General features: G+C 40.7%; 1 protein-coding gene across 3 annotated transcripts in view; it reads right to left on the minus strand.

Moving 5' to 3' along the window:
- Positions 1-18,833, minus strand: part of SHROOM2 (shroom family member 2) — a 127,845-nt gene extending 109,012 nt beyond the window's left edge. For all 3 annotated transcript variants that reach the window (XM_069875308.1, XM_069875301.1, XM_069875355.1), the window contains exon 1: positions 18,680-18,833. In XM_069875308.1, the coding sequence (XP_069731409.1) occupies positions 18,680-18,811 (132 nt within the window). In that variant the 5' untranslated portion in view covers positions 18,812-18,833. The remainder of the gene's footprint in view (positions 1-18,679) is intronic.
- Between the last annotated feature and the right edge of the window lie 4,360 nt (positions 18,834-23,193).

The following is a 23,193-nucleotide window of genomic DNA, read 5'->3' on the forward strand; positions in this document are numbered from 1 at the left end:
ACTTCAATTGAAATTATTGGTCTCCTAAGTTTTCCAAAGCTTCCCTATAACTATTTTTTCTTCCAGGAACCAGTAGGATATGTTCCCTTTGCATTGAGAACACTGTTTCTCTCTAAATGTGTGAAACTAACAACATGAAACACATTGGAAGCTGCAGAGAACACACAGAAGTATTCCTGCAATAATGATTACACTTAGACTGCAGCAAATCAAGAAAAAAAAATGCCTAGTCCTTGGCAAAAATCTTTGATTAGTACCCAAACAAAGATGTTTTCCTCATCAGTGGGGATGCCCAATACATCATTAAGGTTCATGCCTGCATGTTAAGAGCTTATCGCATTTGCAAATGTATTAGTCACATTTATTTCCCAAAGATCTTTCCCTCTGAATCTACAAAGCAATCAGAAACTATGCCTTGCTACAACTCCCATGCCCAAGGTGTCACAAAGCTGACTCCTGCCAGGTTATGACAGAGCGGCCCATACATCAGTATGACACAGGCTCCTTGAGGAAGTTTTCCTTGTGAGGATTATAAGCACACCACTGATACAGCCACTGAGATAATCACAAATTGCTGCTATTGTGATCTTGCTTGTGTAATTACCTCCAGTGCCGCTGCACACCCCCTCAGGTCTCCACCCCCAAGCAAAACACTGGGCTGTCTCTAAGGGTGGAATACCAAATCACACAGCCACGTAGTGAGCATTTCCAATATAAGAGCACAAGTTTTCACCTTCGACAAGCTACATTTTCATAAAACTTCCAAAAGCTTGTTATTGCACTCTTCAGGTAGCATCTACCACGTTGCTGGTCCTGCAGACAGAAGCAGATTACTCTCAAAGAGGAATCTGAGAGGATTCAGCACAACAAACTGAAGTTTCTTGTCAGCAGTGCCACTGGTACAACCCAGACTCAAGTTGAAGAAATTCACACTTCCATTTTCAAAATATGGGAGGGAACAAAGCACCTGAACATTCTCCTCAAGCACTTCTTATTTAATATTCAATGTGAAGCCTACAGAGTAGATTGCTCAAACCAAGTCAAAGTAGACAACCTTAAGCTTTAATCCTTCTGTTTATTTTAACATAGGCAATCTGTAAAAGCAGAGGGGCTACATCTAGTTTTGCTACAGGAAAGCAGCTTTTACATGACCAGAGAACATGCAGCATATCCATGTTTTATTGCTAGATCACCATTTTTCAGAACACAGCCTCGTACTGTATGGTTACTTATCAATTTGGCATTTCTTAGAAAAATGGAGAGCCACCACTAGTGGATGTAGCTACTAGTTGCAAAAGGCTGCAAGGGGTTGCATAAGGGTCCAAATCCATAATCAAGTTTGATGTGTACACCATCACCACCTTCAACGCAATTCTCAAAGGTGGCTCGACACTCAGACTAATGAATGTTACCACATCACAGACTGCTTCCACACCTTTTTAGAAATTTTACTTAAGTAATAATGGCTATCCAGCTCTGTCCATCAATGTTAATAAACAGAGGGTTCAAGACATGTTTTCCACTAAGAATATAAACTGCTGGCAGAAAAGACAGATAATGTTTGACATTAAGTGCACATGAACCAGAAGAACCAGATCTAGTTTTCATAAAAAGAAAATAAAAAAATAAAAGAGATGGTACTATACAATTCCCTAAGCATTGTTTGCTTTGCTTACCTTTGAGCAATACCCAGTATGTTATTGCATTGATATTATGTCTGCTTCAAGTATTTCTTTCTATTGACATGTCACTACTTGCAGTATCTTAGTTGAACTGTCTGCCAACATGTTTCAAGCAGTATGACAAAACTACTCTACAGGTGAAAAAAAGAGCTGGTGGCAATTCAACCCATACAAGCTCATTCTAACACACATTGTTATATCTGTTTTCAATATGCAATGAGCATTTCCAATTTTTTCCAAGGAACAGAAGGAGATAAATCAGTAACAAGAGCAGAGTTAAAAACCTATGGCAAACAGAAATTTTTCAGGCAGAGAGACAGAGATATTTCATTTGGCTCAACATCCAGCATATAAGAAGTGTCAGCATCTTTTTAGGCACCTGTTTTTTCAACGGAAATTAATGATCCTTATTACATAGCTAATTTTCTAGGATCTGGAAATAATCTGAACTCAAAAGTAGAAACATAATGCCCAACAGGGTCACCTTCCACTGGATCAGGTTGCTCACAGCCTCATCCAGCCTGGCCTTGAACACCTCCAGGGCATCCATGACTTCTCCGGACAACTTGTTCCAATGCCTCACCACACTCAATGGAAAAAAAAAATCTTCATAATATCTAATCCAAATCTCCCTTCTTTTATCTTAAAAATGTTACCCCTTGTCCTCTCACTGTACTCCCCGATAAAGAGTCCTTCCTCAGCTTTCCTGGAGCCCCCCTTCAGGTACTGGAAAGCTGCTATAAGGTCTTCCTGGGGCCTTCACTTCTCTAGGCCGAACAAACTCAACTCTCCCAGCCTGTCCTCATATGGGAGGTACTAGCGCCCTCAGGTCACATTCAATGACTCCATGATTCTAAGTGGATGTGCACCAACAGAATTTCACAAAACTATAGGCCTCCATTGATGCGAGGAGTGGTACCTTGGAAGAAAATAGTCACTAGCATATGTTATACCTTAGTACCAAAGAACTTTTAACACATTCCTACCTGGTGTGCAGCGTATCATCTTTTATTTTCACTAAAACAGGTTATGATTCGGGTATTTTCACACATAAGAAGGGGCAGCGCTCCAAACTATGAGGAAGAATTAAAACCACTGTACAAGTAATAAGAAAACTAAGGAATCCAAATTAAGAAATAAATACATTTAATTTTCAATCCTAAATATTTTAAGGGGCTTATCTTCACTGCTAAGGTGGGCCCTTTGAAAAGAAAACTGGTAGATTTAAGAAATTTCTACACCTCAGAAAAAAAACTACAAAGGAAACTTTACCCCTAAACACTAAGACTTCACTAAAACATAAGGTTAAGAATCACCGGCAAGAGCAGGAAATAATACAAAATACAGAAATGTTACGCAGAGATATGGCATATAAGAATAGTTTAATTGCAACTTGTATTTAAGTAATTTCAGTGATTTTTCAAGAAGTACTGAATAAATCGTCCATTAAAAATGAAAAGAGGAATAAAATACAATGACTGAAGAAAAAGAAAATTGCAATGACTGAAGCAATTCACACCACTGTTCATTCTATTCTCAGAAGTCTTTTGGAGTTTAACTGATAAACGAAAATACTGTGCTATTGCAGACTAAGATCTGATCTCATATCTTATATAAACAATCTTGTGATCATGGAAAACCAGGGATTCAAAGCTGTGTTTAAATACCAACAAAGCCACATATTTTCATTTGTGTATCCTGCAAACACAATGCAACACAAAACAAACCTCACTTCTTCCTTTACTTGACCTGAATGGTATCAGTCAAAACTTTCACTGTTCAGTTCCCCTGTGTCTAATCAATGGCTTAATAGACTACGGATCCTATGATTTGCTGGCATTTAGTCTGCCATCACACAATTCAAAGCTTTTTGATTTGGAATCCCAATGTCTATTTCTGTTTCTTCAGAAACTAAATACCTGTGAATGGACAAAACACTAAGAGAGTCTACCAGTTCACAATCCAACGTGATTTCTGATCTGCTTTGCTCCAGGTGCATTGATACTAAGCCAAATAACTTGTTCACATTAAGCAAATATCTTTCAAAAAACCCACCAATCAACAGAAATCATTAATCAACGTGCCTTGGAATTGTGCTTCTAAGGTTAGAAACTACTGTGGTTATTTCAACATGGCAATTCTTCATGTTTGTCATATATATTAAAAATCTATTGAATTTTAGACAGTGTTTCAATTTCCTTGGACCAAACACATTTTGTCAGTTTAAGTAAGTGCTATACCACTTTCCAGTACCCTACTCAATTTTCAACATCCACTTAATAAAATGAAAGCCTGCATCAACCATTGTGCACCAGATAAAAACCTCACCTATTCATGGTGACTGCACCCTTCTCTGTAACACCCAAGACAGGTTTTGGGTTTTTGACCAGTGCTTTGAGGCTGAGGTCCAGCACTCCGTAATTAAAGCTTATCAACTCTGAGATTTAATTTTAATTATAAAATCTTGAAACACTTGAAGAAATTGGCATCCACCATCAGAATTTTTCTGTCGCTGTATGTTAAAGCTAGTTCTGCTTTTTTAAATGTGCAACTACTACCTCATTCTCCTCCTGCCTCAACTCACCACCTCATAGGAAAGAGAAATAACTCTTTGAATAAAGAAGACATTTTTATGGTGCTTCACTACAATTTAATCATCACTTAGACAACTATCAAACACCACAAACCATCCGCTAACCTTGCTAGACACTCTTCAAAACTAAAGCTGGATGAGATATCTTAGCTGTATGTTTTCTCTCTATGCCTGTGACACAAAGTACTCTGTTGCACACCACTATTCACAGGATACTTTTCTGGGTAACAGTCTAACATGCACTCTGGCTCTGAATTAAAATACCAACTGATTAACTTCAACTACAGAACATAACAATCACTGTCCTTCCTGCAAGTTCTCAACCTCCTCTTCATTGTACCATAAATTTCAATACAAACAAGTACAGACAACTGTTTGTTGTTCTTATTTACATGATACATCTTTCTAATAAAGTAGTATCTAAGCTACAGTACATCCTCATCTCGCTCTAAGATCCATTACAGTCATTAATCACAGGTGTATTAGCAACTTCATTAATCAAAGTTCTTCAATGCTTCTCATCCCAAGATCATTTTTCTTTCAGTATATGATAAATTTGCTATACTTCCACTAGGTAGGCAGAAATTTTCCATTGTGCATGTCAGCCTCAAGCCTTTGATTTTCTTAAATTCCATCGAACCATAGAATGGTTTGGGTTGGAAAGACCTTTAAGATCATCCAGTTCCAACTCTTCTGCCATGGGCAGGGGCACCTACTAGATCACATTGCTCAAAGCCCATCCAACCTGGCCTTGAACACCTCCAGGGATTTCTTCCTAATATCTAATCTATATCTCCCCTCTTTCAGCCTTAAACTGTTACCCCACATCCTATCACTGCACTCCCTGATAAAAAGCCCCTCCTCAGCTTTACTGTAGGCTCCTCTTTAAGTACTGGAAAGCTGCTATAAAGTCTCCCAGGAGCCTTCGCTCCTCTAGGCTGAACAACGCCAACTTGCTCAGCCTCTCCTCATAGTGGAAGTGCTCCAGCCCTCTGAACATCTTTGTGGCCCTCCTCTGCACTCCTCTAATGGATCCATGTCCTTCCTGTGCTGAAAAATTAAACTGAAATGGTTCAACTGGTCCCAAGAAACAAATAAATAAGCACTTAACATTAAAAAACAGAACTGACAACTTAATTTGAAACACTCCAAGAGAATCCTGCTTCAGTAACAGAAGTAATCCAACAGCATCCAGGATGTGCACATGGTTGTCTGAATGCGTATGTATATGCCTTATGTTACTTGAGTTAAACACCTTTGAAAGCAACCAGCTATTAGAAGTCTCAGTCAAATGCAAGTCCTGTGAGAAGATCCTCCATGCTAGATATTTTGTAGGCCTGGGGCTTTAAGCAGAGAAGTGTCAAGGAAAAGAGGAGGTGGCATAAGCTAAACTGCACATGGCTAGAAAAGATTAAACACGATTTGAAGCTAAAAGTAGAAATAGCAGAGTAAGAAACTAGTAAAGAAATAAGATTTTATCTACTGAACTGAATCCAGAACCACTCAGATGAGGAATATAATAAAAATGTAGAGACTTCCAGGTAAGAAAGCAGTAAAACTGGAAGAAATTAAAGGAAATTCAGAAAAGGCTGGGAGCAAGCATTGAAAGAAGTGGCACAACTACAACATACTACTTCTAGAACCTGGAGGCTGAATTCTTGCATCTGAACACACCTTTGGCAGCAGAGAAACTTAAACATGGTGGGCAAGGTACCCCAGATGCCTTATAGTGTTAATCCCCACAGGAAACAACAACCTATCTTTGCTCCTGTTAATTTGGAAAATCGCAGTTCAGTTGACAAAATTACATGGCCTCCACTAGGATGCTACAATTATAAATAGGTAAAAGCAAACAAGCACAAAACCCATTACAAGAATATGAAATTTACAGAGGAAATCACCCCAGAGAATGATTTAAACTTCTGCAATTGTGTTGTATATACAACTCTAGCCCACACTTCTTACAACCATACATGATAACACATCAAATTTCACAGCAAATAGCACACTTTCTCCTTGTTCTCATCAATTTACTCCAAATATTACCTCCAGTGCCTAAAGACTGATTGGGTGGGTGGGTGGAGCCACTTTTCAGGACACTGAGTGTAATTATGTTTAGGAAGTTGGAAGCCAGTCGTCTTATTCAAAAGAGTCAAACACATGCATGAGGAATTTTCCTTGAAAAGTTTTGCAACAATATAGATCTATATGCAACTCTTCCAGTGACCAAGAAGTAGTTAAATTAGCACTAGAATGGCTACAAAACAGTTGAATCTGAAAACTAAAAGAAAGTTTCCAGTCCAAAGTTCAAAAACATTTTTAAAAGTAATAATCCCTCACAGTACAAAGGTATACAACTATTTTTTTTTATTTCATGTCAAACAAGCTGCACAAAAAAGTCCTCATAGAGACTTCTCCAAAACTCAAAGAGAAGAAAAACTGGCCACAACAAACTTCAGCTCCAAGCTTGTAGACAAAGCTGTACCCACAACAGATGCAGACCTAGTTATAATATGTCAACACTTATTTTAGTGCTGATTTAGTGGACACGCTCTTCTAGATGTTTACACATGAAATATTTTTGGTAACAGGCAATTTGTTTTTTTACTCCAATCTTAATAACAGTTATGTCCCCTTTGTCCCCAGAAAAGGACTGGATGCATTTTTTTTTGAAATTACAAGATGAAGAAAGAGCAGACATCTGGATTTACACAGCTCATTAATAAAAATTGAAAAGTCATAGATGTTTATCTCCTATTTTCTAAAACTATTTCCATGCTTCAAATTAATTTCCACTGGAAGTCAGCTGGACTACAGCCTGTAAGTCACTGCGGGGCGTGTGAATGGATACCACGATATTGCCACTCCCTGCTGCTCATCTCCACTCCCTCTAATCACCTAATTAAATTGCTCATGCAACATTTCCCAGGTCAGCTTTCAGCAAAATAAACTAGGTTGCTAAAGATCTACTGTTTATAGCACTGGATTTAGGATGGAGAATCTACACTAGCCCAACACCTCTGGGTTGGGGCAATTATACCAATCGGTGATACAACACAATGGAGCAAACAGTAGCCTCCAATTAGAGGTAGTGTTGTGCAGATGAAGTAACGAAATTTTTAAGCTGGTCTGCAGTTAGAAGAAAACACGTGTGCGCTCTCTTCACTCCACTGAAACCTGTATCCTATGTGACCACCTTAGATGATAAAGGGCCTTAAGTTTACCATCAGTTTTCAAGCCGCTAACAGTATATTTCTATCAAGGAGCTGAAATTAGGTCATAGTCATCAGAATGTGAAGGAAATTCAAGTGGTCAGCAAGGACACGTGTTTTGGCTACAAAAAAATATATTTCCTTAGGAAGTTCTATTGCTAACAAATGTTTTAAATTTCACAGATTCAAATGGCTGGTTGACCTTTCACATAAGAAGTCCACATCATGCACTTTTCTCCCCCTTCTACTCAGGTGCTGACAGCTTGTCTCACTCCATTCTTCTTTTCTACTTTTCTGAGGCACTGAGAGCATCTGTGCATTTTGAGTATGTGGTGGGGTTTAATTTTGTGAAAAACAGATCTAATTGTACACTTTGGTATATTATTTATGATGAACTCTGAAGATAGCAGTGTTTTGTGCTTGTGTATCTCTTGAATTATTTACTTTTGACGGAATGGCACAACTACAGCCTTTTAAGACAACTCTCTATATGCATTCCTATGGTTTCCATAAATTTGGGTTCTTGGTTTCACTAAAAGGACTATAAAGTCTTTCTCACCATAACACTTCAGCATCCAGTCTGTTTCATGAGAAACACACTTCTGTGAAGCTGAGAAATATTGTTACTCCTATTCAACACCAGAGATCAAGACAAAGACCTCACACAGAAGCACCCTGTGAAAAAACAAGTAACTTATTTCATAGACCTCCCAATCTCCAATTCACTAACATTTCAAGTTCACTGCTTCTCACATGGTTCTGTGTTGAAGCTTTGCAAATTCCAAGTCTGGCTTTGATGGCTTCATGGGACCAAACCATCACCGAAGTGCTACATGCTTCTCCACCCTCACATTTTAATCATCTACACCTTTGACATAATAGGTCACAGCTATGATATCTTTTAAGATGACTATTTCCTTAATCAGCCAAAAGAAATTCAGTTGAGCAACAAAAGACTTGCCTTACACCCCTCCCTAACATCAGATTGAGCAATCACAGAAACTCCTTAAGTCTTCAAGGTGTCAGGAAAGGCACGGCCCTCCTCCCTGCTCTTGATAGCCATCTCCCCCAGCAGTCAGGAAAAACATCAAGTTCCCAGAAGGTAAAGACTGTAGAAATAAAAATCTATTTTGGTAATAAAGCACTGTAGCTTAAATTTTAGAAGCAAGGGAGCAAATTGATGAGTTATGCCTTTTACAAAATGAGAAAGGAAAAAGAATAGGAAATATAAAAGTTCTTGCACAAACTAAGAATATATAGTCTAAAAGGAGAAAAATGTTTACCTTAGACCCTTAATTTTTTGGAAAGTAGATATAACATTGTGGCCCATTTAAGAGAATCCAGTATTTATATAACATTTTGCCTCAGAACAAAGACACTACTTTTTAATTCTACAGAAACCTTTATACTTAGGCATAAAGGCACCTTACTAAAATAGTCATGTAAGAAACAGATTACAAATTTTTTAATAAAAGCTAATTTTTGAAAGTGTTAATTTCTTTTAAATCTTGACTTAACTAATTACATTTATCAAGTACATAAAGGATCAAGATTTCCCTGTTATCATCTTAACATTCTTTCCATATAAACACCTAGTAAAACACTACCTTATGCTAACACATTTCCATCTTTCTTTAATTTAAATGAATGTAAGTGGATGCTTTGCTATACCATTAAAAAAAACCCGAAACATCTGCAGATTTCTCTTATGAAAACCTGATGTCCTCCTTTCTTCTGGATCAAATACACGTTTGTAGAAAAAAAAGAAAGCTATTTACAATACTGTAACAATGTCATTATCCAGAACCCAAATACTCATCAGGACTTGAGAGTATTTGTTATATCAGATATAAGCCAGCCAGACACCCACAAACTCATTGTTGCATCTAATTTGTTTAAGATTAAGACAGTGATGACTAACTGAAACTGTGTAGGAAGCATTTTGCTTCCTTTACCATGAAATCATGTTTCTATGATACCATCCTAAAAGAGTATAGTATTTTAATGAAAAATACGCAGCTTCCAACTAAAGTATTGCTACCTCCCAACAGTAACTTTTTATAGTATTCACTGAAACATATCAGAGGTTTATTTCCTAAAGAATGCTAGAAAGTTTATATGTATTTGGGAAACTAAGAGATACTGCTTTGTTCCATAGTTTACTTTGGAAACTTTCAAAGCAAGTGTATAACAAAGTATGTTTTATCTCAAGAGACAGGAAAAAAAAAAATTTGTTTTATAGCTTCGTGAAGGGATTTTGAGAACAATCACCTATTTTTACTGAAGAGGAAAAGTACTGAAACTGCAATTTAAAATACAGCAATAGGTACACATGCTTCACTTTTGAACAAATTTATTGTACTTTCATAGACAGATCTCTCTCCATTTCAGCCACTCAGACTTGGCTGCAAGTCCATTACAGAAAGAATATAATAGAAGAACTGAGGATGAAGAATTTATTAATGTAAAACTAAAGTGTCTTCTGTTGCAACAGGTTCTGGACAGGTTCAGGTTTTGTTTCAAGTTTCACTAATGCTTGGATCTTTTTCTATTTAAAACCCCCCACAACTTAAAACGGTCACATGTTTCCACTAAAAATCCCTCTGAATTAGTTTCATCAGGTTATGCTACAGTTTGAACACCACCAAACTGAATTCAACTTCACACCTCAAGAGGAACAATCTTTGCCAAACTGCTCAGAAATAACAGCCTCTCTGCTATTGCCAGGACATTAAATATGCCACTGTTGTAGATGACAAACACACAGTAAAGGCCTAGACTACAATATGAATAGAAAAGTCCAAACTATGAGAACAGAAATGTTCTAGATCTCTGAAACAAGACTGACAGAACAGCTAAGAGCCTGGAGCAAAGGAAGTATCAGATAAGGCTGCCTACAACCACAACAATAAGAGAACCTTCATTTATGATCCAACTTTTGTCATTCACCTGAACAAATGGTTGCAAGGAAGGATGAAACTGCACTGTTACTAGCTATCCAAAGGGATAGAGACCCTCAAGCACTGCAGTCAAGGTCCCCATATATTCCCCTATTTCCAGCTTTCAGCCATATTTTCTGCCCTTTGTACCACCCTTGAATAACAGGCCACACTACATCCCTTCCAAAATCTGTTCACCAAGCACAATTCTTTAGAAACTCTGTTAAAGAAACATGACTGTACTTCCTAACCCACCTTTCATAGTAGATGGATGTGGGTAAATAATTAGCAGAATTTAAATACTCCAAAGAATCTAATAATTTAGAAACTAAGAAAGATTTAACACGGGAGAGAGCAAGGCTGGTGGCAGAGGAGGTGGCTTCCTTTCTACAGAGGTGAGGCAAGAGAAGCATAGGGACACAGGACATGAAGCCCTCCAGCGCCTTTGCTCAAAATGCTTACAGCTTTTAATCCATTTTGAGGTTTCACTGGGGTCCAGAGGAACTTTGAAATAACATCCTCTTTTCTACCAAACACTATATTCTATCTGTTTCTAATTGAAGATTCAATCCAAGAATTGTGCACCTGACAAAAGCATTTTAGTTTCTCAAAGCAGAAATTTACTGCATTTCCAGCATTTACCAGTCAGCTCTTTCTTGAGGACTTCAGTCCCCTACAATGACCCTCAGGTACATGCAAAGGCCACTAAAAAGATCCCCCAACAACTTATGTTGCAGAAGCCGTTTCTCTTATCTTGGTGACCTGACCCATGCTTACCAAGACTGCTCTGAATTTATTTAATTAGAGACTGACTACTAACACTGTCTGAACTCACAGGGAGGGGAAGGAAGTTCTCTCCTAAGTCCTTGGTACGCTACAACCTTCTCCTCATAAGCTTGATAAATCAAACTGAAAAGCTGTGTCCTTCTGAAGTTCAGAAACAAAGCACAATGAGAGGAATTAGGAATTTCCCAACATTTGGGGGAGCAGTCACACACATTGCGAATATGCAGACAATAATCTTGCTTGAGTGTGTTTCATATTACTACAGGTACCTACACAGGCACCTAGGTATATATTGAGGAAGCATCTCAGCTTCTCACACAGTTGACAGCACATGGTAGGCACCTTGCAGAGCATGTAAGTCTTGTCTAATGTAAACACTAGAAACCTCTTTCCAAAAATATCTATTTCTATTAAACATCTAGCTTAAGTCCGGGTGAACACCACCAAAAGTCTGCTGCTTGGCCAAATATATATCAAGGACGCAAACACATTCTGCAAGTACATCAAGTTGAATTACAGCTCAAAACTTTGTAGATGTTTCATATCACTGAATGAAAGCATTTACACAAAAAATTTAAATTATCCATTCCATAAAACTTACATTCCACCTTGCTTGAATGTGATCATATCTGTGAAGTTAAAAGTAGCACAAAAATTAGAACCCTTAAAAATTCACCAGCAGACTAGGGAGAAGCAACACAGCATACCTGCTGCGTAGCCTTTATGAAACTGAAAATATTGTGCTGTGAGAAATGAGAAAACTTCCATATCTGTTTATTATCTTAAAGATAATCCAAAAAACCCTCAACACCTCAGCACCCCCACAAAACCAAAAACCCAGAAGGACTTTAACTTCTACAGAGAGGCACCAATATTTCTCCTTATGTATACATTAAAAACCCTTCACTTAATTTTATATCAAATAGTCTCAAAACATGAGCAAAAGAAAGAGAGTCTGCTTAGATTAAGTGGCTGAAGTCTCAACATAACTGCACCAACTGTTACCTCTCCGGGAAACTCTTCATGCACTGTATCTCTTAAATGTACACCAAGTGAAAAAATCTGCTTAAAGGCAGAAGTCTCAAACTTCTGTAATAAAGTGAATCACAGAACTAGATCTATATCCGTATTAGGTACTCTCTGTATGGATTACAAATGCATAGGAAGACTAAACACAAATGGTTCTCCTCAAGAAATAAGCTCACATATGCAATGTAATATTCGCTTGGTTACAACTGAACAGTGGTTTTCTCCAATCTATTCAAGACTAGGTTTCATTTCCCCATTTACCTTGTTCTTTCCACATTCCAATACTTTAAATATTCATTAAGCAGGAGAACACACAATGAATTAAGTTCTACTGGAAAAAAACATACCCATTTTATCATACAGCATAGCTAGTGTATGTGTAAACACCACACAAGCCCACACTTTTTTCCTCTTTTAAAAAAAGAAACCAAACTAAACCACAAGCATGATAAATAGGTAAGAAATGGCGTTACTGGATATCCTCTGACAATAGCAAGTAATAACTAGAGGTCTCTTGCTGCTCTTTTATTTTTATGCTAATGTCCATGGTAGTAGCCAAAATTCATACTGAAAGGTAGCAACAGACACTAATAACAAGAGAATTTTAAGTTGTCTTCTAATTAGACTAACTTAATAATTCAAATAGGCAATCACACTGTCTAACTCTTATTTCAGTAACTATTTGCACAAAACACATCAATTCCTCTGCCAGACTCCACAGACACCAATGGTTTTGTTTATGTTTTGTTTTAAACTAAAAATGTCATGATACATTTTGACAACTTTTGCCTAAGTGGCTAGAAGGGGGAAATGCAGAGGAGAAAATAAACAAGCAATTTGGAAAAACAACAAGTATTTCTGAAAGTTAAAAGCTTGCTTGTTGTGAGAAAGTTTGTTAGTTCTGATTTTTAACACAGCATTCTGACTCCCTCTCAGGAGGATATTTGTCCTGAAATGTAGCGCGAAATGCACAAAGGAAAACTGCAGTTTCAGGACTGCAAACACACACCCACGATTTCTTAAATCACACACTTTTGACTTCTAAGCATGGAACTCAATTGACTTGAAACTACCAAGTCACAAGCCTTTTAACCCATCCTCTCATTTCAATGCTCTAAACAGTCTGTAGACCATATGCAGCAATATCCAAGACAGTTTTAAAATGCAGTTTCTGGTATTGATGGAATTTCAGCTATTAATACCCTTCCAAAAAAACCCTCTCTTAAGCTTCAGACTTCCACAGCCAGACCATTTACACCATATATGAGTGCTAGTGAGCTACACTCCGCCAGCAAAGTTCAAGTCATAATAAAAAGTTAATTCAACAGCCATTAAAGTGGCAAAATTGAGAGCATTCCTTTCATCAATCAGCTTTCAAAGTAAAAAGCAATAACATCTTCTTGCAAAGCAAACCAACTCCTCTCTTCCAATAATAGATACCTGGGGTCTAGCAACCACACACAAAGGTAAACGCCACTCAAAACAGTTTCTAAAGCACTGAAAAAAACCACAACTTTTAGCATATTGGACAAGGAAAAAAAGACAAATACCTACGTGAAACTATTTAAATCCTAAAATGTTCATTCTAATATATAAATATTTCTTAAAATTTCTCAACTATCAAATTTAACAGCACAAAGAAAAGGTCACACTCAGACCAATCTTTCCCAAACAATAAATGCTTCTCATAAGTTAAGAGGTTGAACAAAGGTTTCAAAATAAATACAGAATGTGATTAGGTACATTCTTTTAAAATTTCTGGTTAAGATACATGTCCAAATTACAACCCATACAGGTCAGTAATTTTCCTTGGTTTTGATAGCCAATACAATATGGATAGAAAATAAAATGGAAGGAATACTTCTTCATGTATTATCTTTCTAGAACTGAAGGAAGTGAATGAAATTTGCCAGGATATGGAGACCTAGATTAGAACTCTCTCTCAGCCACAGTGCAATGCCTCCTAATAACTTACAAATCAACTGTTTACACAAATGACTACATTTACGTGTAAGTGGTCAGTAATTTCCCAGCATTACCACTAAATGCTGGTTTTCTGAACATCAAGCTTCACAGCCACATTTAAGAATCATTCATGTCTGGGAGCAATGCAGCTCATTTCAAAGACCAAACTTGAGGGAGGCAATTGGTATTTATGTTTGAAAATGTCTTTTTTTTTATTCATTTGTATACAGCACCATTAAAGCTTCCCTTCCTCATATATTGTTGCAGTATGGCAATGCAAGCAATTGCATTTAGTTATATGTTTAACACCAAAGGAAAATTAATTGCTTAATGGAAACTAATCACTTCACTTGCTACCAAAGTAACTAATTGATACAAGTCACATAGAGAAGCCCTGCAGCCAATTAACAGAGAAGCATGCCTTCATACAATTGCAATAATTATAAGGTTAAACAAATTACAATTCACATCTAACCATAGACAGAAGCAGGTTAGGAAAGCACAATGGAATAAGGAGAAATTAAAAAAAAAGGTTCAGATCTGTCTGATACTGCTGCTTCTTGAAAGACAGCACCTCCAGCTGGGGCATGAATTCAGCACTGATTCAGGAGACAAGAACTCTATCTATTAAATCAACAACAAAACTCCTTGCAACAGTCCAGGTTTCGCTTGGAAATCTTGCCGAAATACCAGCCAAGCCCAGCCTTGATTAGCCTGCAATGAGATCATAGCTTGAGGAGGTATAGCTTTAGGCCCTTGTAAAGCTGATACTAAAGAAGAATTTATTTAAATAACACATCAATCTTTCTTGAAATGCATAAACTGTAATGTTTTCATATTTATTAATGTAATAAGGGTAAAGCTGACTGCAGAACAACTTCAGAGTTTCTAAGAATAGTGTTAGTACAGGAAGTGAAATGACTTTCTATCCATCACCCACAATCAATGCCGTGATTGACACAAGTTGCGCATCTCAGATAAGAGTCATTTTAAAGTAAAAGTAATCAAGATAATGCAGGTATGGGAAACATTCACAAGATCCACAATCGAATCTCCCAACTTTTCATTTTCATGACTTCCAGGAAGCTGTTCCTCTTCAGCATTTACTTTTGTTTCTAAAAAGAGGAAATTTTTAAAGATAAAGTGAGGCTTTTGAGACATCTAATTAAAAGTCCTCAAAGTTGTCATTTCACCTTCTGTTGAAATACACGTGTTGCTATAAAAAGCAAGACCTTTCTTTCAAGATGTCAAATTAGGCAACAACACGCTGCCTTTGGGCAACTGTTTCAGAATGTTAACATACACACATGCAGAGATAAAGAAAAATGTAAAGCATTTTTTTAAAGGGACATTACAAAAATAATAGTAAGCAGCATGGCAACTACGATATAAGACATTTTTTCTTAAATATTAGCAGCACCACTTGCATGTGGGTGGGGCAAGTTTTAGAAGACCAGCTACGTTTAAAGATCAAGCAAGCTGTATCATGCACTCTTTTCCTCTGTGCTCATTGTAGCAACAAGAAAAAGGGCAAGGGAATAGGAAAATAAATAAAAAGGCTTGCGCCTGACAGGTGAACTGCATATTCTGCCCACCTGGCTCAGGACTATTTCTCTAAGTCTTGTTTCAGTTAAGGAATGAAATGCTATGATGAAGGAAGGAACCCTGCCCACCCAGCAATGGCAGGGCCCGCTACCAAGTGCCAGCAGCCTGACTGCGGGCTGACCTCTCCTGGAGTAAAGCATTTTCCCTCCCAACATTCCAGCAGCTGAGCACACGTTTTATCCCCCTGCTGAGACTGAACTCATTTTCTCCTCTCCAGCATGCCTTCCCCTCCCTGAGTATTGGTAGTTCGGTGGATCAAAGGACGCTCTTGTTTTAATTGACTAGATTTCCAGCTAATAAATTACCAAACAGTGTTTCCAGTTCTTCTTGCCCTAGACTGCCCCTATGGTATCTCTTATAAAAAGTTTCCCTGTCCTGTCAGCAAGTGAAGGAGCCACACAAGCAGAGAAACTAACACCCTAGAGGTGTGCTACACTGAAAGTGCTGCAAGATGAACAAGCAGCTCACTAATTTTTCAATTATAGTGTAAGTATTTTCTAGCGCTGTTTTTCAGACAGTTCTTATAGTTGTCCTATATATGCTAAGGAAAACAGGAAAATAGCCACACCACAAACTTCCCAGCATTTACATAAAGGTGCAACTTTCTTCAAAGGTTGAGCTTGCTTTCGAGACAGAGGTAAGCAAGGAAGCAGGCAGAATTTTAGAAATCCTCCTTAAGTAGCTGCTATGTGAGACTCAATTCACACCTTGTCACATTCCTCTCCTTAAACTAGAGAGAGGCAGAGCTCCATAGCTATCTCACACTTGGGCACTTTAGTTTAATCCACAAAATCAGCAATTTTTCTATAGATATCCTAAAGGAGTCAGTCCAGTGGGCCTTCTTGGATTCCCCCACTGACCATCCACCAGCCTGCCTGAGAAGGACAACACAGGGAGTGAAGAAACATGCAGGTGAAGCAGCATCCCCTTCTGTGACAGCCCAGCAACCCCCATGTGCACTCTGGGAGGGAGCGACCCTAGTTCAGGGCTCTCTTCAGCTAGGAAGAGACAAATTTTATATCTTGTGCTGCAAGAAGGGACTGTTTTAGCCATCCAGTACTAACTTATTCTTCCCAGTAGCTTTCCACCACTAGAAACAGTACAGAAAAAAAAAACAAAACACAACAGCTAGATGGGTGGGCCAAACCAAGAAGAAGATTTTGCAGCTAAGGAATTGGAGTCCTGGGGACATGGGAGACATGAGCTCCAGCTCCTGGTTTCAAAACTAATTTCAAGCACTTGCATCCAACAATGACAAATGAAAACACACTCCAAAATTTAGACCCAAGGATCCAGGTAGTCTCTTCTTTCTAGATCAGCACCAACAGATCTAGATTTCTCTCCCACACAGCTGCACGGTTTCAGGAGGTATCAATGGTATTGTTCCACTTAATTATTCCATTGCAACAGACCCAGTTTACAAGGTTCCCATCCTCAGACACTTCTCTCCACATACCCAGCCACATCCTCATGCCACAAATACTTAAGCTTGTTACTTAATACCTAGAGAACATTACGAGTAAGTATCACTGTGTATCGCTGATCAGTCTTTAGATGTAGCACTTATTAGCCATTACCAGAAAGCTGGAAGTATTTTATTTGGTGCTTGATAGCTAGTACACATGCAGTAAGTAGCTGTTTTCTCCTTGCCTCAAACGGTCCCAAGTTTAATATTCTGTAAGTCAGGGCACAGGTATGAGGCCAACAGATGCACAGACATTTTTCAGAATATACATCTTACACTGACTGTTGTTCCTTGAAAAACAGCAGTAGATGCAGACTAGGAAAAGATGGTTTCACACATCCTAACTTGGAAAGTCCATAATGCAATCATTTCATGTGTGGGAGAAGGGAACCAACTGGACAATTGACAACAAAACCAACTGAAAAATAAGATTAAAAGAATTTTTGCTGTGGGTAAAACAGCACTTGTTGACCCCTGACACAGTGAACTTCTAACATGGGAAGAGGCAGAAGTCCACATGGCCTGTATACAAAGTATATATCTTTCCTACAGATCTTAAGCAAAATGTGTTTTGCTAAAGTGGATTTTTTCCAAACTACTTACGGATCTGTTTTGATGTGTTTTCACTGGGCAATAAGAAAGCAGTCTTAACAGCAAAACCCAAGTTACCGGGAGTGGCGGTTAAGTCAAAACACATCCAGATGATACACACTTTCTAGAAAACATGATGCATTTCTTCAACTCACGCCCAATATTCTGAGATTAATCCTGTGACTATACAAGGACGTATTGAAAAAATAGCAAAAAGCAAAGAAGAAAGCTGGAAGAGGGGAGATTTAGAACAGATATTAGGAAGAAATTTTTTAGAGCGAGGGTGGCGAGACACCGGCACAGGTTGCCCAAAGGAGTCCCGGGTGTCCCACCCCTGGAGGTGCTCAAGGCCAGGCTGCTTGAGGCTTTGAGCAGCCCGAGCCAGTGGAAGGCAGGGTGGGCTGGAACTGGATGACCTTTAAGGTCCCTTCCAACCCGAACCACTCTACGGTTCGACAATTCTACGAAAAAAATACCACCGAGGCAGCCAGAAAGCGCCCCCATCCCCGGGAGCCTCCCCCTCCCCCCCACCTCGGGAGCACGGATTCGGTCGTTATCCGCAAGACCTTTTGTTCCGAGGAGGAGAGAGTTACAAGAGGTTACTCTAACTATTTCGAATTCGCAAGTGTAGCGGCGAACGGAGGCAGAGCCAGCCCCCGAGCCGGGGCTGCCGGTCCCCACGCCCTCCCCGAGCCGGTTCCCTACAGGAGAACGAGGGCGGCCGGAGGCACCGCGGGGGCTGGAGGAGCCGGGACGCCGGCGGCACCCGACAACCTGTTGCCCCGGCTCCGCGACGCCCGGGCGCCTCTCACCTTGGTGATGATGAGCGGCTCGCCGTGCTCTCGCCCGCCCTTGAGGGTGAAGCCCCACGGGGCCCCGCCGCTGAGCAGCACCTCCACCAGCCTGTAGCCCTCGGCCCCGCGCTGCTCCACCATCGCCACCATCGGCCCCGGCTGCCCCGGCCGAGCGCCGAGCCACGGACGCTGCCCGCCCGCCCCCCGCCCCGCGGCACCAGCGCCGCCCCCCGCCCCGCCCCGAGGGACGGGCCGCAGCGGCACCTCGGCGGCGGGAGAGCGGCGCTCCGTCTCTCCTAGCCGGCCTCCTCTCCTGCCTGACCTTGCCTCCTGCCCCTCCTTGCCTCCTTCCTTCGTCCTCTCTCTCCCTCCCTGCCTCCCTCCTTCCTCTCCCTGCCTCCCTCGCCCCTCTCCCTGCCTCTTCCCCCCGCCTCCTTCCCCCCTCCTTCCCTCCCTCTCCCTGCCCCCTTTCTCCTCGCCTCTTCCCCCCTCTCCCTGCTTCTTCCACCTCCCGCCTCCTTCCCCCCTCCCTCCCTCGCCCCTCTCTCTCTGCCTCTTCCCCCCCGCGTCCTCTCCCCCTGCCTCCTCCTCCCTGCCTCCTTCCCCCTTCTCTCTCCCTACCTCCTTCCCCCCCTCCTCCTCTCTCCCTGCCTCCCCCCCCCGCCTCCTTCCCCCTTCTCTCTCCCTGCCTCCTCACCCCCTCTCTCCCTGCCTCCTCCCCCCCTCCTTCTCTCTCCCTGCCTCCCCCCGTCTCCGCTGCCGCCCTCCCCCCCGCGGTGGGAGCCGCCCGCCCCTTCCCGAGCGCCGGCAGCCCCGCTCCCCCCCGCGTGAGGAACGGGAGAGGGACAAAAGGAGCTCGGGCGGCGGGGCCGCCCCCGATCCCGGCGTCGCGCCGGGGCCGCTCCCTCCGCCCCGCGTTTTGTTCCCAAACAAAAGCGGCGAGGCAGGTGGAGGAGGGGCGGCTCCTCCCGCGGGGTCCGGGAAGGGGGCGGGGGCCGAGGGAGCCGCTTCGCTGGAGACCCCCTGCCGGCAGCCCCGGCACGGGATGGAGCGCGGCGGGAGCGGAGCCGCCGTCAGGGCAAGGGAAGCCTGCGGGAAAAACAAACTCCGAGGGGGAAACGGTCTGGCAGCGCAGGCAGACCCCGGCTGCATAAGGAGCATCAAAAAAGTTTGATGGAGGAGCACGAGGAGGGACTGAAGTGGCGATCGTCAGATAAATCTTGTTTTATGGATGGGAAACGCGGGGTTTGGGGTTGCCTGGTCTCTGGGTTAGTGCCTCTTCACTGAGCTAGGGCTGCGCCTGGGAGTGAGATGCCTGTTTCTTTCTGGGTATCATTCTCTCAGCTTCATTTGTTCAATTCTGGGTCCCCTGCTACAAGAAGGATGTTGAGGCTCTGGAGCATGTCCAGAGAAGAGAAACAAAGCTGGTGAAGAACAAGTCTTACGAGGAGCAGCTGAGAGAGCTGGGGTTGTTTGGCCTTGAGAAGAGGAGGCTGAGGAGAGACCTCATTGCTCTCTACAACTGGCTGGAAGGAGGTTGTGGAGAGGAGGGTGATGGCCTCTTCTCCCAAGTGACAGGGGACAGGATTAAGGGGGAATGGCCTCGAGCTGCACCAGGGGAGGTTCAGACTGGGTATCAGGAAAAAAATTTTAACAGAAAGGGCCGTTGAGCGCTGGAACAGGCTGCCCAGGGAGGTGGTTGAGTCACCATCCCTGGAGGTACTTAAAAGACGGGTAGATGAGGTGCTCAGGGACACGGTTTAGTGGCATATAGGAATGGTTGGACTCAATGATCCAAAAGGTCTTTTCCAACCTAGTGAATCTATTTCATCACTTTATAGGAAGTTTAAATTGGGACCAGACTTGGCTTGGAGTACCTGAGTGCCAGCACACAATCGTTCTTTGCTTTTCAGTACCAAGCAGTACCAAGCAAGTACCACTGCTTGATCTCAGACACAGGAAAATGCATATTATAGTTTCTGAAAGACTGGTGCTTCCAGTGTGAAAATCTCAAGGAAGTGCCTGATGTATGCAGTGGGATTTCAAGGGTTTATATACATGTCACAGTTCGTATATTTTGTCTCTGAAAGTGGCTGTTACGTAGTTTGATCCTCTGACTCCTGTTTCATGCGGTTTATTCTTCGGAAAGTTCTCCTGCCTTGATCTAAAGGCAGCATTTTTTTTTCCTGTAATACCTTCAGCGTTGTCTACTCTTTGTTTCTCTAATACTCAAAGAAAACTTTAGTTTCAAGATTGAGTGCCTTTGAGGTCATCAGTCCTGGTAGAAGATTGGAAGACATAAAGAAATCAGAGAAAAATATTTGATGGGTTATAGTTGTTGTTCCCTCATGATTAAGGAACGGAAGGAACCATGGAGGGAGAACCCAAATTGCACCAATACAGAATACATAGAATTGCTTTGGTTGGAAAAGACCTTTAAGATCATCAAGTTGAACATTTACGTAGCACTGCCAAGTCCACCACTAAACCATGTCCTAAAGCACCACATCTACACTTCTCTTAATTACCTCTAGGGATAGTGACTCAACTGCTTCCCTGGGCAGCCTGTTGCAAAGCTTGACAACCCTTTCCATGAAGTGACATTTCCTGATATATATTCTAAACCTTACTTGGCACAACTTGAAGCCATTTCCTCTCTTCTTATCACTTGTTACCAAAGCTATGTAAGGGCTCAAATGACTTGCAGATTCTCAGTCAGATTTATTCTCTAATTCTTTTCCGTCATATAAACAAGTGTTAATTGTAAGACTAATAATAATAATAATAATAATAATAATAAAAAAGCACAAGTAAAGGGAAGTACAAGTAGTTTTTTCCATATCCTTTCTCCAGGTGTTTTTGGAATCTGAGACAAGTGTTCAGTTATGTTTGTGTAACACGTAACAAGTTGCCTACACGACATTGTATAATCAATAACCTGGAAGTTTCAAAGAGCTGCAGTATAAAATATTGTTGTTTGTGTTCATGATAATAAAAAAAAGATCCAGAATAGCAAATTGAACTTTAATGTATCCTCAAGTATGCACATTGAAATGAAACAGAAATAAAATAGCTTACATCATTAATGAGAAGAGCAAATTGTGCTTCCAAAAATGTCTTTACTGCTTATATCCTCTGTTTCTCAATTGCCAAACATTTGTTGTCCATAAGAAATTGAAGATTTAAATTACTGTTCTGGCTTTTTATTTGGTCTTATGAATTCAGTATTGAAGAATAATGAAGAAATCTCAGCACAGATTTTAAAACTGGAATATATTGAGGAATAGAACCAGAGTCTATGTTAAGGAAGACAAGCAAAAAATCTTCAAACTCTGCTACTGTAAGTGTATCAGTGGACAATGTGGACATGTAGCTCTTGGGAAAGCAGTTGCCTGAAGAATATCTGAAAGCTTTCACGCTCCTGATAAAGAATGACCTCAGTAAAGAACAACTTTCTAGCTAATGCTTGCTTGGAGCCTGATGGTCTGACACAGTTGTCAAGCAGGTCCTCAATTTGTGACTGACAGTTCAGAAGTCAGACTTCTTTATTCTGAATATCACCTTTTTTTGCCTTTTCTCCTTTAATATTACCAATGGAGAAACTAAGAGACCAGCATGTAAAGTTCATACATGTAAGTTCGACAAGCCAAGGCAAGACAGGAATTCTCTTTTGTCATATCGGTCAAATTTTACGTCTTCTATATCCTCCCTTTATGTGGCAATTAAAGCTTGTTCAGAACCCAGCTGGAGACTTGTACTTGTCCTTTTCTTGATACATGTGATAATTTTATTACTTGAATATAGAATCATAGAGTAGTTCAGATTGGAAGGAACCTTAAAGATCATCTAGTTCCAACCCCCCTGCCATGGGTAGGGACACCTCCCACCAGATCAGGCTGACCAAGGTCACATCCAACCTGGCCTTGAACACCTCCAGGGATGGGGCAGCCACAACTTCCCTGGGCAACCTGTTCCAGTGCCTCGCCATCCTCATGGTAAAGAAATTCTTCCTTATATCTAGTCTAAATCTGCTCCTCTCCAGTTTATACCCATTGCTCCTAGTCCTATTGCTACAAGCCTTTGTAAACAGTCTGTACCTTCTGACAGCCTTCATGAGGTTTCAGATAGTCATAAAGAACAAAGGATTTAGTAAATATATTTTAAAATAGTACTTTTCATTTGTGTCATAAGAAAACCAATGGTAATTATATTTGTCTAACAAAAGCCTCAGTGACCAAATCTTCATTTTTCTCCCTTACATCTTGTTTCATCTGCCCGATGTTGTCTAAGTATACAGAAGTTAGCAATAGAACATAGAAATGCAAGATATATCAAGATGCCATAAAGGTATCAAAGGAAGTAACAGACTTTTTCACACTAAGGATAGAGAATGATGCAGCCATGACCTACGTGGTATGAAGGATTCCCTTCTCTAACAACATATGCCATTAATAATATCAAAGATACTTTGCAGTGATACAGAAAGTTACCCAAACACCTCTTCCTGCCATGCAAAAGGATTCATCAGTCTT

The sequence above is a fragment of the Phaenicophaeus curvirostris genome, chromosome 1, assembly GCF_032191515.1.
Source record: "Phaenicophaeus curvirostris isolate KB17595 chromosome 1, BPBGC_Pcur_1.0, whole genome shotgun sequence".
NCBI classification, from domain to species: domain Eukaryota; kingdom Metazoa; phylum Chordata; class Aves; order Cuculiformes; family Cuculidae; genus Phaenicophaeus; species Phaenicophaeus curvirostris.